Source organism: Callionymus lyra, chromosome 1 (assembly GCF_982586985.1).
Source record: "Callionymus lyra chromosome 1, fCalLyr1.hap1.1, whole genome shotgun sequence".
In the NCBI taxonomy this organism is placed as follows: Eukaryota; Metazoa; Chordata; class Actinopteri; order Syngnathiformes; family Callionymidae; genus Callionymus; species Callionymus lyra.
Genome location: NC_141818.1, coordinates 37,492,296 through 37,508,800, shown reverse-complemented (window position 1 = coordinate 37,508,800; position 16,505 = coordinate 37,492,296). Strand labels below are relative to the sequence as shown.

The 16,505-nt window shown below is 40.4% G+C and overlaps 1 protein-coding gene across 3 annotated transcripts in view; it reads left to right on the top strand.

Moving 5' to 3' along the window:
• Positions 1–16,505, top strand: part of doc2g (double C2-like domains, gamma) — a 54,629-nt gene that overhangs the window by 5,096 nt on the left and 33,028 nt on the right. The window contains exons 2-5 of one of the 3 annotated variants that reach the window (XM_087806342.1): positions 1,579–2,111; positions 3,582–3,661; positions 4,099–4,173; positions 13,367–13,476. In XM_087806342.1, coding sequence (XP_087662468.1) covers positions 1,579–2,111; positions 3,582–3,661; positions 4,099–4,173; positions 13,367–13,476 — 798 coding nt within the window. The remainder of the gene's footprint in view (positions 1–1,578; positions 2,112–3,581; positions 3,662–4,098; positions 4,174–13,366; positions 13,477–16,505) is intronic. The other 2 variants (XM_087806351.1, XM_087806349.1) reach the window with 2 other exon arrangements.

Sequence of the window (16,505 nt, the reverse complement as noted above, 5' to 3'; positions counted from 1 at the left end):
TCCTGGAGAGCACATTAATGAGGAAACAGTCGTTTAAACACAGCGTCCTGTTCCTCCATTACTCGGCCCCGTAATGCGATTAAAATAATAAGATAGAAACACTGTTGAGATTTGAAGACGTAACTTCCACATCTACAGAGAGAAGTCATAGTTTCTATATTTTTATGGAGGGAAACTTGTGCTGTTTCTAGATATGCTGGAAGTGATGCCTCAATTTTTATCGGATTTATGGGGTCTTCAGAGGGGCTTTCAAATTTTTGTAGCGTTTACTTAATCTCTGTATCACAGACAATAAGCTTTTTTTTTTTTTTTTTTTATTCATTATTGTCACTAGTTCAGAAACCTCAATGAGTGGAGCTCACCACAGCTTAGGATATATTTAAAAAATAAAATGTTATGAAATGCTTTAGATAAATTATTAAATTCTACATAAATATGTGATTTCAGAATATGTATTAAAGAGTTAATAACCAATGTAGAAAAAAATACAACCCCAAAATATTGCGAGTTGATAGTGTCCTCTTTTTGGACCCCACTGTCAAAGCTAGTGGATGACTTGATCGTGGATGATGCAGTTTACGCCATTGTTAGCTTGTTGCTAAACTAGCCCAAAGGGGAAATGTGTGCTAAAGTAACACTCAAGCAACACAACATTTTCTTGAACAATACCAATGAGAATAAAAGTTAGTTTACCATATTCTTGACTAAGTTTGACCGTGAATAACGGCTACAAGGTTGTCCTTAGCGAGAATATTTCGGATGCAGATGCTGATTCCTGTCGGTGTTCTTGCATCGTCACACGTTAATAACTCAAAACCGAGTTGATGGAGAGACTCAAAGAAACTTAAACATTTGGTCATTTTCGTTGCACAATTCAATGACGCCAACATTGCTATGGTGCGTTCAAAAAGCGTAGGGTATATCGCGACGAATGCAAAACACTATGACGGAACTGTATTTACTTACGACCAAACTCAATATAAAACACGTGAGCTTTCTAATGTATGTGTCTATTGATTTTATTATTAATGATTATAATATTGACGTTTATTTACGCTCCGTCCTTTTTTTTTAATGAATCTCTTATGTCAGGCAGAAGACAAGCTTATATCTCTTAACTCTTTCAGTATTTGTCATTGCTTTGTTTTAGTTATCCTATACATACATGTTTAAATAAACTTAAATATGCTTTTTATGATTAAAAAAACGTTTTACAATTCACAATTTTATCAATATTTTCAATAATTGAATTAAATGAATAATTTTGAATTACTGTGCCTGTATTTTACTGAGGTAAGATCACAGTAATGGCCATAAATGTACAAATAATTCACATATAAGGTTATTTTGGGGTTTCGGTTCAACCTGTTTTTTTTCTTTTCAGGCAGTATTTTTTAGTGCATCCCTAATAAGCACGGTCGAACACTTCCAATGATGAACGTGTTAATTCAACTTTTACAAAGCAGCGAAAGACGTCAGTAACCGAGCGTCTGAATGTGTCAAAACTCTTGAAGAGGTTGTGAAAAAAAAGAAAGGGGGTGAACGCCGTGACCGTGATGTTCTGTTTTTCTCCTCTAGTTCTCAGCCTCTTGTTCCTTCCCTCTACGATGATCCCGGTCGGTTTCTTTTTGACCTCTTTTATTTCTTTTTGTCATCATCACATCCCTTCATCCCCGTCACACCTCTTCATCACTCGGGCCCGCAGCACGGGGTCCCAATCCGGATGAGCGTCTCCAAACCAGCGCCGGTCCCGTCCACCTCCCACCTGGCTATCCCTGCCTCCTCCTCCCCGACCCCTTCATCATCGGCCACCTCCCCCTCGGCAATGCCCCACTCCTCCGCCCTCCCCCCTCCCTCACCTGTCAAGATCTCTATGCAGGAGCACTTTGCCATTAATGTGTGTCCGGGCCCCATCCTCCCTATCCCGCAAATATCGGACTTCTTCCCGAGATTCCATGACTACCCCTGCACGCCGCCGCCTCCGCGAGAGAAGAAGATCCTGAAGGAGGAGACCTTCAACGGAGAGACGGTCCTGAGCTACAAAGACGGAGAGAAACGAGGAGATAACGACGGAGACAGGGACGAGGCGGCCGATTCGGATGATGAAGACAGTGAGTGGAAACATGAGATCGATGTCAACAGGACAGAAAGTTCACAGCAGGACAGTTTTTTTTTTTGTGACGACAGCAAACGAGACCTCGTCATGTGCTGATGAAGCTTTACGAAAAAAAAAAAAAAGCAAAGTGGATTTCAAGTGATGGGAAATGGTTGTTCAAAACCACAGAGTAAAGTAAGCAAAGAAAAGTGAAGGTTATTTGTAAAGTGCCTTTCTAGACCAGGGTCACAAAGCGCTTTAACAATCAAAAACAACAAACAGTTAAAATATATACTTTAAAAGGTCAAGACACATAAGACAAACACAGTAGTTCCAGAAAATCAAGGAAAAGCCTGAACAAATAAAAAGGTCTTAAGATGTTTCTTGAAGGAGTCAGTAGATCATCAAGCGCAAAGAGAGAGGAAGATCATTCCAAAGCTTAGTAGCAAAAGTCTGGAAGGATTTCTCTCCTCTGGTTCTGAAACGTGTTCAGGAACCATCAGTAGATTCTGATCCACAGACCTCAGAGCCCGAGCTGGGGTGTAAAGCTGGATCAGATCACTGATGTAAGGAGGAGTCTGACCATGAATAGCTCTGAAAGTAAGAACCAGAATTTTTTAATTGATCCTGAAAGAAACTGGCAGCCAGTGAAGAGTTTTAAGGATCGGGGAAATGTGAGTTCTTCTACTAGAGCAGGTCGGAATTCTTTCTGCAGAGTTTTTTATTAACTTCAGGTTAGACAGCTACTTCTTGTTTAGACATGAAAACCAACTGTTGCAATAGTCCAGGCGAGAAGACACAAACACATGGATTACATACTCCAGATCATGTTGTGACAACATTTTCCTAAATTTATAGATTTTTCTCAGTTGAAGAAAACAGTTTCGGGTCAGTTTTCTGCAGTGTTGAACTAGAGACAAGTCTTTGTCAAATACAACACCCAGGTTTCTCAGGCTCAGTTTGACAGACTGACCTAAATCACCCAAGTACTGATTCAACCCTGGAATCTTATCATCAGGAGCAATCACCAAAGTTTCAGTTTTGTCCACAGTCCACTAAAGCTCTGACAAAAGACAACACTTCGTGAAGCTTCATCAGCCAACCAGCCCAAGAGTCTTCATTATAAACCTTAAACAATGTTAGGTCACAATAGGTGTTGAGTTCATAGGAGAAGCATCCATACAAAAATAATAAGAAAAAAAACATACCAGAGCCAAGGAGCTCACTATACATGTCTTCATCTTCGTCCAAAAAGATAAACAAAAACATTCAAATACCTCCATGGTGCTCGTCTGTAACATCCATCCTGTATGGAAATTGGGAGAATATTATCATAATAATAAACGCCCAGAAAGTATCGATGATTATTGATGTAGCAGTGACTTTAAAACACAGGAATTGAAGGAAAAAAAAAATGTCTGACTCATTTTTGAGTCAGTGTGTCATTGAAACTGCTCATTCAGGGTTTTCTTTTGACTCTTTCCAGCTTACCTGGGGACTCTGGAGTTCAACCTCCACTTTGATCAGGAGAACAATTGTCTTCACTGTACTATTCACAAGGCGAAGGTGAGTCACGGCTTTTTATCTCCCTCTTTGGCCAAGACGGCGTCCTTACCGTTGTATCTCAGATTCAATATGCTTTTTAGAGGCGAATTCAATCCTGCGGTCGTAATAACGTGGCTCTCCTCGTACACCCTCCAGACAAAAGCATTGGGGGAAAAAAAAAAGAGAGAGCTGTGGCTGTTCACAGGGTCCTCCAAACACATGCTGCTAAATATGTAAAAACACATCTTTCCAGTTCAGGCGAGGACAACAAAAAGAACTCTGGGAGTGATAAAATAATCATCGCATGGGAGACAGTAGCCAGCGGTGCTCGGGTATGGCAGGTTGTCGTCTTCGCTCGGCCCGGGTGGTTGTGTTTGAGCGTCTGAGAGGAGGATGACTTCACCCCCGATGATACATCACATGCGAACGTTTGTCTGAGCACCTTTGTGTCTCCGCAGGGACTCAAAGCCATGGACTCCAACGGGCTGGCCGATCCATACGTCAAGCTGCATCTTCTCCCCGGAGCAAGCAAGGTCACTGCTCTAACCTCACGTCTTGGGTTGATTTAAGTGTCTTTAATCAACCTCTTTTGTATCATCAGTGTCTGTGTCTGTTCGAACGAAACTCTAGTTTCATGGAAATATTTACATCAGAAAATGTGCTTAAGCCTCGCCCACTGAAAACACTTTTGTTTTTCTGGAGGTGAAATCTTGTTCGCCATAACCACGCCCACTCTGCTGGGATCGGTCAAACATCTAGTTTTGTCATCACGTGTCATCAACCCCAAAAAATCTCCACCTACAAGGGACTCGTTGTACAAACAAAGCGGGGCTTGATTACAGCTGGCCCGGAGGAGGAGCGAAGCCATTATTACCTCATAATGGACTCTCGTAACCTCTCGTTCGCCCAGATTTCAGACGGGGGAGAACTTTTTTAATTAATAACTTGAAAAAGTGGTCTCGATGAGGGACCTACTTCACCTTGGAGAGGAAGACTTAAACATTAGAGTGAGTCAGGAGACTCTTTTTACATAAGTTGCGCTTTTAGCTAACACTGAAAACATACAGTGTATAATAAATTACCGAAATCCATCAGAAAACGTTTTAATTTACAAAGTCCAAAGTGGTAAACTCTCTAGTTTTAATCCTGCTAAGAATACAGACAAGGTGAGGTAGCTCAGCGTCATCAAAGGAACCTAAAGGAATTCCTTGACTTAGATACTTGAAATAAGTAGTTGTGGCACCAGTTTATACTCTTATTTTTATTCTCTTTGAACAAATCATTCCATGAAACCTTCCATCACTCTAAAGCACCTTCTACTGAGCTCTGAAAATAATGACACTGTTTCAAAGAAACTTCATTGCTAGTATAAACTAGTCTCATTTCTTCTGCTTCATGATTCCATTGAAGTTGCTGTTGATATGTTTTGGTGCACTGAGTAAGATTAAAGTGATTTATGATCGGCCCAAAATTCAAATTACACTCATGTTCTACTCACCCTCATGTTAGCTAAGTGTTAATAGTAGTATGTTCTTTTTTGGAGTTACAGTCAGAAATGTATGTTCATGTGACGCTCGCAAACAGAGCTAGATTTTGTTTGTCCAAAAACACTTAAAAACATCCAAATTGGCTGTTGTATTCTTGTATTTACAAGAGAAAATATTAAACAAGCCCATATTTTAAGCAGTATACACAGTAGACTTGAATCTACTTTTTGGACAAAGATGAAGACACTAAGCTTATTGCTCCTGATGATAAGGTTCCACGGTTGAGTCAGTACTTGGGTGACTTAGGTCAGTTTGTCAAACTGAGCCTGAGAAACCTGGGTGTTGTATTTGACAAAGACATGTCTCTAGTACAATTCTGCAGAAAACTGACCAGAAACTTCAACTGAGAAAAATCTCTAAACTTAGGAAAATGTTGTCACAACACGATCTGGAGCTTGTAATCCATGTGTTTGTATCTTCTCGTTTGGACTATTGTTACAGTTTGTTTTCATGTCTAAACAAGAAGGTTCTGTCTCGCCTGCAGTTAATACAAAACTCTGCAGCAAGAATTCTGACTCGCTCTAGTAGAAGAACTCACATTTCTCCAAACCTTAAAACTCTTCACTGGTTGCCAGTTTCTATCAGGATCAACTTAAAAAATCTGGTTCTTACTTTCAGATCTATTCATGGTCAGGCTCCTCCTTACACCAGTGATCTGATCCATCCTTACACCCCAGCTCGGGCTCTGAGGTCTGTGGATCAGAATCTACTGATGGTTCCTGAACACGGTTCAGGACCAGAGGAGAGAAATCCTTCCAGACTGTTGCTCCTAAGCTTTGGAACGATCTTCATCTGTGTTTGATGATCTACTGACTCCTTCAAGAAACATCTTAAGACCTTTATATTTGTGTAGACTTTTCCCGGATTTTCTGGGACTCCCGTGTTTGTCTTGATCCGAAGTATATATTTTAACTGTTTATTGTTTTTGATTGTAAAAGCGCTTTGTGACCCTGGTCTAGAAAGGCGCTTTACAAATAACCTTTACTTACTTAAAGTCGCTACATTAAAATCAACATACATTTTGCCTATAACTATAAAAAGTAATGGATTACTAAATAATCCCAACCTTTAGTCGACACAAGGGTGAGTAGAAAATGAGAGAAGTTTGAATTTTGAATGAATTATCACTTTAAGCAACCAAAGATCACTCAATGGGCTTCTTGATCACTAAAGGAAGCCAGAACGATGCAAACTTATTGTGAGCTGGTTTGGCTCAAGTGAAGAGGAAACAGCATCTTTTAGATCAAGCGGAATTCAATATATTGTCTCACAGGGTCGTCCAGTCACCCGACTAAGTTATCAATTTTCTCCGTCCTTGCACCCCGATGGAGAAATGATGTCTTCACTGAGACATAGAGAAAATAGTCTGCATAGATGCTGCTGCCAAGAATACTTTTAGTCACCTTGACTAGCAGCAAAGACAAAAATGTACTTTTAGAGCACTCTAGGGTCTGATCGCACTCAACGCTATTAACATGATAAGTAAAGATACTAAAACTAATTCTCTGTATCATGAGTCATCATATCGATGAAGTCATGCCTTGAAAAAGGTTGTTCAGATCAAGAACATGGCTTTTGTCATCACTCCAAGTACACGTACATACATTTTTTTTTTTTACAAATTAAAGGTTGTTTTTGTTTTTATCTAATAATTTAATTCCATCATTTGTATATTTGAATCTTTTATGGTAATTTTAATTTTTGAATTTAAATAACACACATAGAATGTGATATTCTTATCCCAGTAATTGAAAAATAAACGTTCTAAATTCAATGTTTTAAATACAATATAAAATGTATAATATAATTAATATTAAAATGAATAAATAATAACAAATTCCCCAAAATAATTCATTTAAATTACACAAAGTAATAATTATATCTTGAAAAAATATGCGTTTCAATAACAAAATTCAAAGTTTCAATGTTTAAAATGATGAATTCAACCATTCAATATTCAAAACAAAAACCCATCCTTAGGATTTAATGGTTCAGATTCACCAGTTGGGAGTTTTTATTTTTTTCGCGAGCAAACAAAAAATACTTTAATCGTTACAATTAAACAAAAAAGTTTTGATTTTATGTACACTACTATTGTCAGAAGCATGCACTCTGTGATACTATATAGACTTATGTTGTATATAATATAAGAGTATGCAGCCCCGCAGGGTAGTACGACTTAGCCTTGCAGAGTAATACTACCTAGTCTCACAGCGTTATACTACGTAGTCTCACAGTGTCATACTAAACTGCCTCGCACAGTAATACCATGTAGCCTTGTGGAGTTATACTTTATAGCCTTGCGGAGTTATACTACGTAGCCTTGTGGAGTTACACTATGTAGCCTTGTGGAGTTATACTATGTAGCCTTGCGGAGTAATACTACGTAGCTTTGCGGAGTTATACTACGTAGCCTTGCAGAGTAATACTACGTAGCCTTGTGGAGTTATACTACGTAGCCTTGCAGAGTAATACTACGTAGCCTTGTGGAGTTATACTACGTAGCCTTGTGGAGTTATACTATATAGCCTTGTGGAGTTATACTTCGTAGACTTGCGGATTTATACTATGTAGCCTTGCGGAGTAATACTACGTAGCTTTGCGAAGTTATACTACGTAGCCTTGTGGAGTTATACTATATAACCTTGCGGAGTAATACTACGTAGCCTTGTGGAGTTTTACTATATATTCTTGCAGAGTTATACTATGTAGCCTTGTGGAGTTATACTTTATAGCCTTGCAGAGTTATACTACGTTGCCTAGCGGAGTAATACTATGTTGCCTTGTGGAGTTATACTACATAGCCACGCGGGGTACTACTAAGTAGCCTTGTGGAGTTATACTACATAGCCACGCGGGGTACTACTAAGTAGCCTTGTGGAGTTATACTACATAGCCACGCGGGGTACTACTAAGTAGCCTTGTGGAGTTATACTACATAGCCACGCGGGGTACTACTACGTAGCCTTGTGGAGTTATACTACATAGCCACGCGCAGTAATATTATGTTGCCTTGTGGAGTTATACTACATAGCCACGCGCAGTAATATTATGTTGCCTTGTGGAGTTATACTACATAGCCACGCGGGGTACTACTAAGTAGCCTTGTGGAGTTATACTACATAGCCACGCGCAGTAATATTATGTTGCCTTGTGGAGTTATACTACATAGCCACGCGGGGTACTACTACGTAGGCTACTTTTAGATTCTCCAGTAAAGAGTTTTTATTTTTGTCGTGAGCAAACAAAAAAACTTTTTCATAGACTATATGTTGCTGCTGTCATTGGCAGGAGCATGCACACCATAAGTGCCTTACACTACTTTGGCCGAAGGTGAAAAGGATCATACGATGCCTCTGGGCAGGATAGTTTGAACATGTTGGTATGGATCTCGGGACGTGCACGGTGTGCAGGCGGCGTGGCGAGTGAGAGTGAAGGAAAAGGGGGAACACGGCAAGAGAGAGTGTAGCCAACGAGGGACAGACGAGGGGAGGACAGCAGCAGGTGGTTGTCATGGAAACAGGGAGGATTGTAACACGGCTCACGTCAACAGGCAAGTGTTGACGGCGTGGAGGGGTGGGTGACAAAGAGGGGCGGCGGGATGGAAGCGTCCGCTATTCAGGTAAGTATTCCTGACCCGTCGTTTGTTAAGCATCCATCAGGGTCGGGGGGGGCGACATGAAGCGAATGAAGCGAATGACGAAACATGGAAAACATCCGCTTTTTAAAATTCCAACTCCATCATGAAGAGAAATGAGTTCTCGAATAGATGCGACCACGTCTTTATTTCCTCTCGTCACCTCATTCTTTCCAAGCATCCTCTCCCGAGCATTTGTTACTCCCAACACATGAGACGGATGACCTTGGCAAGGTCGCACCCGGGCTGACATACATCGTAGAGACACGTGTGTGTGTGTGTGTGTGTGTGTCGTTTTCATGCCAAACACAACTGGAAAAAAACGATGCACTCCGTCAGCTTCTGTTCGGCTCTCGCGGTCCGGGGCAGGAAGTAGTAGCGTGGAATAAGTAAAAAAAGATTTCTACAGACAGATGGAGAGGAAGGAGGAGGCTGTGAGGGACGAGCTGGAGCTGGAGATGAAACATTTAGAAACTGATGCAAACGCAGGGACAGAGAGCGGTGGATGCCGGGAGAGGGGGAAAGACCAGCAGGCGTTCTGGTGGATAGAAGAACAAGATAAACAATCAAGCCCTCGCCACTACTTGGTGAAGTAACGTGTGCTAGTGAGCGGGTGACGGCGCATGTATGAGCCGGGAATGGGGATAAATGACACAATTATACAGAAACATTTCATTCATGGAGTAGAATTCTGGAGAGCCGACTGTCGCTGTAGATAAGCTGCAGAACGGGCGACGGGGGTGAGGGGGGGGGGGTGCAGTGGGGGTGCAGTGGGAGGAGGAACAATGAGAAATGGAGGGAAAGTCCACATTTGGCCCAAAGGCTTCAAAAAAAACATCAGAACATTGAGAGAGAAGAGAAATATTCTGAAATGATGCAGCTGCTTAAAAAAACCCAAAAAAGAGTGAAGTTATTTTTAGAGAGATAAAAAAATGAAACATTGAGAATGGTTTGAAGCTTTAATGTGTGGAAAAGGATCAGATCCTCCTCATTTATTAACTATGGAGCTTCACAGAGTAATACTACAAACCTTGCAGAGAAATACTATGGAGCCTCACAGAGTAATACTATGTAACCTCAAAGAGTAATACTACGTAGCCTTAAAGAGTAATACTACCTAGCCTGGCAGAGTAATACTACACAGCCTCACAGAGTAATACTATGTAGCCTGGCAGAATAATACTACACAGCCTCACAGAGTAATACTATCTAGCCTGGCAGAATAATACTACACAGCCTCACAGAGTAATACTACGTAGCCTTAAAGAGTAATACTACGTAGCCTTGCAGTGTAATACTACGCAGCCTCAAAGAGTAATACTATGTAGCCTCAAAGAGTAATACTATGTAGCCTGGCAGAGTAATACTTCAAACCTTGCAGAGAAATACTATGGCACCTCACAGAGTAATAGCACGTAGCCTCAAACAGTAATACTACGTTGGCATCAAAGAGTAATAATACGTAGCCTTGCAGTGTAATTATACGCAGCCTCACAGGGTAATACTACGTAGCCTGGCAGAGTAATGCTACACAGCCTCACAGAGTAATACTACATAGCCTGGCAGAGTAATACTACATAGCCTGACAGAGTAATACTAGGTAGCCTGGAAGAGTAATACTACAAAGCCTTGCAGAGAAATACTACTGAGCCTCGCGGAGTAATATTACATAGCCTTGAAAAGTAATATAACAGAGCTTTTCAAAGTAAAACTATGTTGCATAGTGGAGTAATACTTCTGTTCGTCTCTCGGAGTAATACTACATGTGTCTCTTGGAGTTATACTACGGAACTTGCGGAGTAATACTACGGAACCCTGCAAAGTAATAATGCGTTGCCTTGTGGATTAATACTATGAAACCTCGCAAAGTAACAATAAGTTGCCTCTTGGAGTAACACTTCATTGACCAATGGAGTAAAACTACGGAGCCTTGTGGAGTAAAACTACGGAGTCTGGCAAAGTAATACGATGCAACCTCACAGAGTAATGATATGTTGCTTTGCGAAGTAATACTATGGATGCTCGCAGAGTAATACCACGGAGCCTTGCATGGTAATACTACGGAGCCTCGCAAAGTAATACTACGGTACCTTACAAAGTAATATTATGTTGCCTCGTGGACTAATACTATGGAGCCTCGCGGAGTAATACTACAAACCTTGCAGAGAAATACTATGTAGCCTGGCAGAGTAATATCACGAAGCCTCAAAGAGTAATAATGCGTAGCCTGGCAGAGGAATACTAGGTAGCCTGGAAGAGTAATACTACATAGCCTTGCAAAGTAATATAACAGAGCTTTTCAAAGTAAACCTATGTTGCATAGTGGAGTAATACTTACAGTATGTTAGCCTCGTAGAGTAATACTTCTGTTTGCATCGCAGAGTAATACTACATTTGTCTCTTGGAGTTATACTACGGAACTTGCGGCGTAATACTACGGAACCCGGCAAAGTGATAATACGTTGCCTAGTGGAGTAATACTATGAAACATCGCAAATTAATAATAAGTTGCCTTGAGGAGTAATACTATGAAACCTTGCAAAGTAATAATACTTTGCCTCTTGGAGTAACACTACGTTGACCAATGGAGTAAAACTACGGAAGCTTGTGGAGTAAAACTACGGAGCCAGGCAAAGTAATACGATGCAACCTCACAAAGTAATGATATGTTGCTTTGCGGAGTTACACTATGGATACTCGCAGAGTAATACTACGGAGCCTCTCAGATAATACTACGGTACCTCACAAAGTAATATTATGTTGCCTTGTGGACTTATACTATGGAGCTTCGCAGAGTAATACTACGTTGCCTCTTGGAGTAATACTACAGATCTTGGCAGAGTAATACTTTGTTGCCTACAGTGTTGAAAACAAGAAACCAATTTCAAAGGCAGGTGAAGGTCGATAGGACTGCAGTTCTCCAGAGATGTAATCCTGAAGTGGAAACGATGGAGAAAACCCCTCTGTTTGAAGAGAATCCAGTGAAGCGTCTCATCAGGACCACTTCAAACTGCCACGTATGGACACGTCCTCCATAGAAGGAGCGAGACCACTGAGCGCTCAACAGAACTTCCTGGTCTGTGGTTCCGTCTGAATGACCTTGGGAATCAAAGTTGAAATCCGGCTCGCCCGATCGATATATCACGACGATTATGTCGAGTCAAGTGCTGTTGAAAAGCCCTGTTTTTGCCGGGTGGGTGTAGACAGATGGACCGGTGAGGTGAGACCACCCCCGTCTCCCCCCACACGTGTCAGTAAATCAGGTAACAGATGTCTGCGGTCACCTGAGGGACGGAGATGAACCAGTTCTATTGTTCCTTTATGACTCTTTTCTCTCCCTTCTTCCACGATCGGCCGACTTGTTAGTTGAGTTCTGGTGAATAAAACAGACTGAGGAGGAACCTTTGAGACATGATGTGACGAGACACTGTCTTCCTGGAGAAGAGAGACTTCTACCTCTGTCTTGGCGTTCTGCCATGGAAGTACATCAGTGCCATCAGAATATTCAATGGTGGAATCATTTCTGTTTTGTTATTTAAATGTTGTTTATTTCAAGCATTCACTTATTATTAATTAATTAATTAATTAATTAATTAAGTTGAATAATATCTATATCGAAAGGGTTGGATTTGCTGTTGTTATTTTAATAAATGAAATTAAAAAAAGGTAAAAAAAAAATGTTTTCACATAGAGATAATTCCAATAAATCAAAAATGTTTTTTTCATAATTCAATATTTAACAGCCTTTTAAATGTATTATCGTCTGTTGCCACTATAAGGCCGACATTTGTATACTCAACTGTGATTTAGAAAAAAATATTAGTAGGAGAAAAATTATATATATATATTATTTGAAGTGTTATATTTTAATAGCATTTATGCAAATAAAAATGATTCGATTTAATTTACAATAATAAGGATGAGTTTTGTTAATTTTTTGGTTGCAAAAAAACTTCCGGCCCCTAGATGGCAGCAGTTGTGACTTTATCTGCAGCTAAATGACCCCAACAATGACTGAGGATGAGAAGATACAGTCGACTCTGGCAGCCTTTTAAGCTGACTTTTTGTTTTCAAAACTGATGGTAGCAGTTTCGCGACAATACTACACCAATCCTTGTTACTACAGTATCACGATATATTGTATCATCACCCCATGTATTGTGATACGTATCGCCAGATTCTTGCCAACACACACACCAAGTTTAAGAAAGAATCTTGATATTTTGTTCATCTTTTTTGGGGGGGTTACGTCCACGGTCCAACTTCAGTCAGCTAGTGCTTCATGAAGAAGTGTTATGCTGTTTAGAGGTCAGTAGGTGGCGCCATCAGTTTAAAAATGATGTGATGTTTCATTAGAACAGTTGTTCAAAACAAAGTAAAATGCAGAGACCGCCATCTAGTGGACTCTGAAAATAACGACACTGCTTCATGAAGCTTCATCAGACATCACTTATATTTTTTGCTTTAAATAAAATGTATTGTATTTTGAATGCATGCTTTGTTCAACGCACTGACTCAGCGTCTGAATGTGTTTGTTTTCAGGCAAACAAGCTTCGCACCAAAACCCTGAAAAACACCTTAAATCCAGTTTGGAATGAAACCCTGGTGTATCACGGAATAACCGCTGCTGACATGACCACCAAAACATTACGGTAAGTCATTCATCTTGTGAATATCCTCCAGGCCTGCAATTAGCAGAATTTTCCCCCCCGGACTAAATGATGACCAATTCATTACGACCGCCTCTGCGTTTCTCTCTTCCTGCCAGCAGCATCTTCTACTTTTGCAATGTATTACGGCAGCAGCACCAGTATTTTTTGCTCCTTATGTGTTAATACCCCCCCCCCCCCCTTACCCTTCTCTTCCTCGTCGTAATTTCTTACTAATGGTGTTATTCAGGTCAAGCGTAGCCACCTTGGCCTCGATATTCACAAGTGTCCTCTACGTTTTGCGAGATGATTTGGAGGCTTATTTTGAGCTTTTGTTTGGATTGTGGATGTATTTGTCATGTTGCATCAGTTTGCTCTGCGGATTTGCGACTCGTTTTTCGGATAACGTTTGTTTGCCGTTCGGAACGCAAGCAAAACACACGTGTGTGTGTTTGTGTGTGTGGGTCAGGTGTGTGCGTCTTCTTATCGAGTCAAGGACAATCACTGGTCGAGGACGGCGAGCACGTCTCGTCCTTTGCACAGAATCAGGTTAAACACGTCCTTTAAGTAGCCGTCACAACAGGATAAAAAAAAAGAAAAAAAAACACTCCACCGTCTTAACACCAGTCCGAGGAGAGACCCCCGCGAAAAAAAAACGAAGGAAACCCACCCGTCCTCTAACCAAGGACATCGCCGGCGGACACAAAACCAGCATGGAGGCTGTGGGTAGCCAAACAGAGGAAGAGGAGAGCGAACGCGTGTCTGCTTTCATCCCGGTGATGAACGGAGAGCGGGAGAAAGGGAGGGTAAAAAAAAAAGAAGAGAGAGGTGACCAGCGAGTCAACAAAGTGAGCAGGAGGAGGAACCAAAAAAAAAGATGGCAGATATAAAAAGGCGAGTAAAGGAGATCAACTGGAGGAGTTCAGGGAGTCTGGTCATGTGAAGAATGAGGAGATTAACATGGAGGGTCAACCATTTTTCTCTGGTAGTACACTGTACACTTAAGCCCCAAATAAAGGAGGGTCAAATGGACATGATGGTAAAATAAATAGATAAAATAACCAGTTAACTGTATATATTTACATGTTATTTAATTAAAATATTTTCATGGGAGAAAAAAAAAATCATATTAATTTACAGTTTATAACAAGGAGCTTCTAATGCAAAAAAAAAGAAGAAAAAAGTAATAATAGATGACAAAATATGAGCATGTTTCTCAGGTCTGGGTTATAGAAACAATACTAAAGGCTGTAAAGTGAGAGCGAGGACAGTGAGGCAGAGCTCCTGTGGAAGTCATTTCCATGCAATGACACAAAGAAGCGCATCCACGGTGCAGAGAAATTCGGAAGCTCCCCCAGAGAGACGTTTACTTACAAGTTTTTTTTTTTTTTTTTGGCTCTGCTGGTCACAGTTCGGTGAAGACACTTTGTTTCCTTCGACTCCTCGAACACAAGTCAGAGAACCGGTGCATTCAGGGACAGCAAGTTCACATTTACATCTGGTGTTCCGGAGCACGTCTGGTAAACACTTGAACTTGAAGCAGACAAATCCAGTGGAGTCACTCTTGTGAGGTTTTTTTTTTACTTCCGCCACATGAGGAGGTGAATCATGAGTTACAGATGATTCGATTATGGGTTTTTTCTGCCTGACAAGTCATCGGCCGATGGTTGGCTCGAGTCGAAGTAGATGAATGTTTATGTTTATATATGGTACCTATAAAGATGTCAGTGTTTAATATTAGATAAATGACATGTTATCGACGTCAACGATAATACAGAGAATTCAAACATCAATATCAATCATAAAAAAATCAATTGCCGTTTGTTGATGCGTGGGTTTACTCCGGGCACTCTGGTTTAATCCAAAAATCCTACAGAGGTTGATTGGGAACTTTGAGGATTTCTCTCTGGGTATGAGTGTGTGTGTGCGTCTTTGTGAGTCCTGTTCAGGGTTTTTGAGTTGTATACACAAATATGTATGTCAATGCTAACATAGTTACCAGCACTCAGTTGTCGTCTTCGTCCAAAAAAACACTTAAAGACATCCAAATACCGCCATACTGTAATGTCCCTCTTGTATTGAAGCCTCAACATTAGACTTTTTTTGGGGTGAAAATGTTAATCAAGTCTATATTTCAAGCTTGCGCACTGCAATGTGATTGAATGAGGATGAACTGGTAGTTGTAGCTGAGAGACTGGTATCTTCTGCTACAAAAATAAGCTTAAAATATACAGATTTATTGAAGTTTTTCTGAACGATTCCTAATGTTGAGGCTTGAATACAAGATGGTGAGTACAGACGAGCAGTATGGAGATATTTGGATGTTTTTAAGTTTGTCTTTTTGAAAGAAAACTACGACAACTGAGCATCAGTCGCTACATTAAAATGAACAAACGCTTTTACCTATAACTTTAAAAAAGGAAAAATAGATTACTCTGAAATAAATTCCAACCCTTAGTCGACATAAAGGTGAGTAGACAATGAGTAAAAGACAAATAAAGTAAAATATACTATATTATGACCTTAAAGAATTCCGCACTCTGTTGTCCAATAGACTCCCTTTACAATGTGTGTTGTGCGAGTGAGTTACGTATGGCTAATGCCACCATCTGCCCGATTCAACTGCTGTAGTGCAGTAACTCAAAATTTATTTTACTTCGATCAAATAAATGTAGGACAGCAAAGAATCAATGGCTGCTTTGTTTGGATGAACTTTAAAGAAAATGCTTTGATGAATCTGGAACAACCACTCAGGAGCTCTGATGGTTGCCAACTTTGTGTTCCCCTTTTTTATTGCTTGGTGTGAGATCAAGACAATTTGTAATTGTATAAACTAGATTGGAGATGGAAGTGGGACTGATGGAACAAGCAGTTTTTGCTCTGAAGTGAAATCATTTGTGATTAAAAACTGAATATACAGATTAAAGAAAGTCAAACACGTACAGACACCTGCTTATCACTCTTCAGCCTTCAATTTTCCAGAGATTCTCACGTGAGGTCTTGCTCTTGGATCCTCACACAGCCAGAGTAGA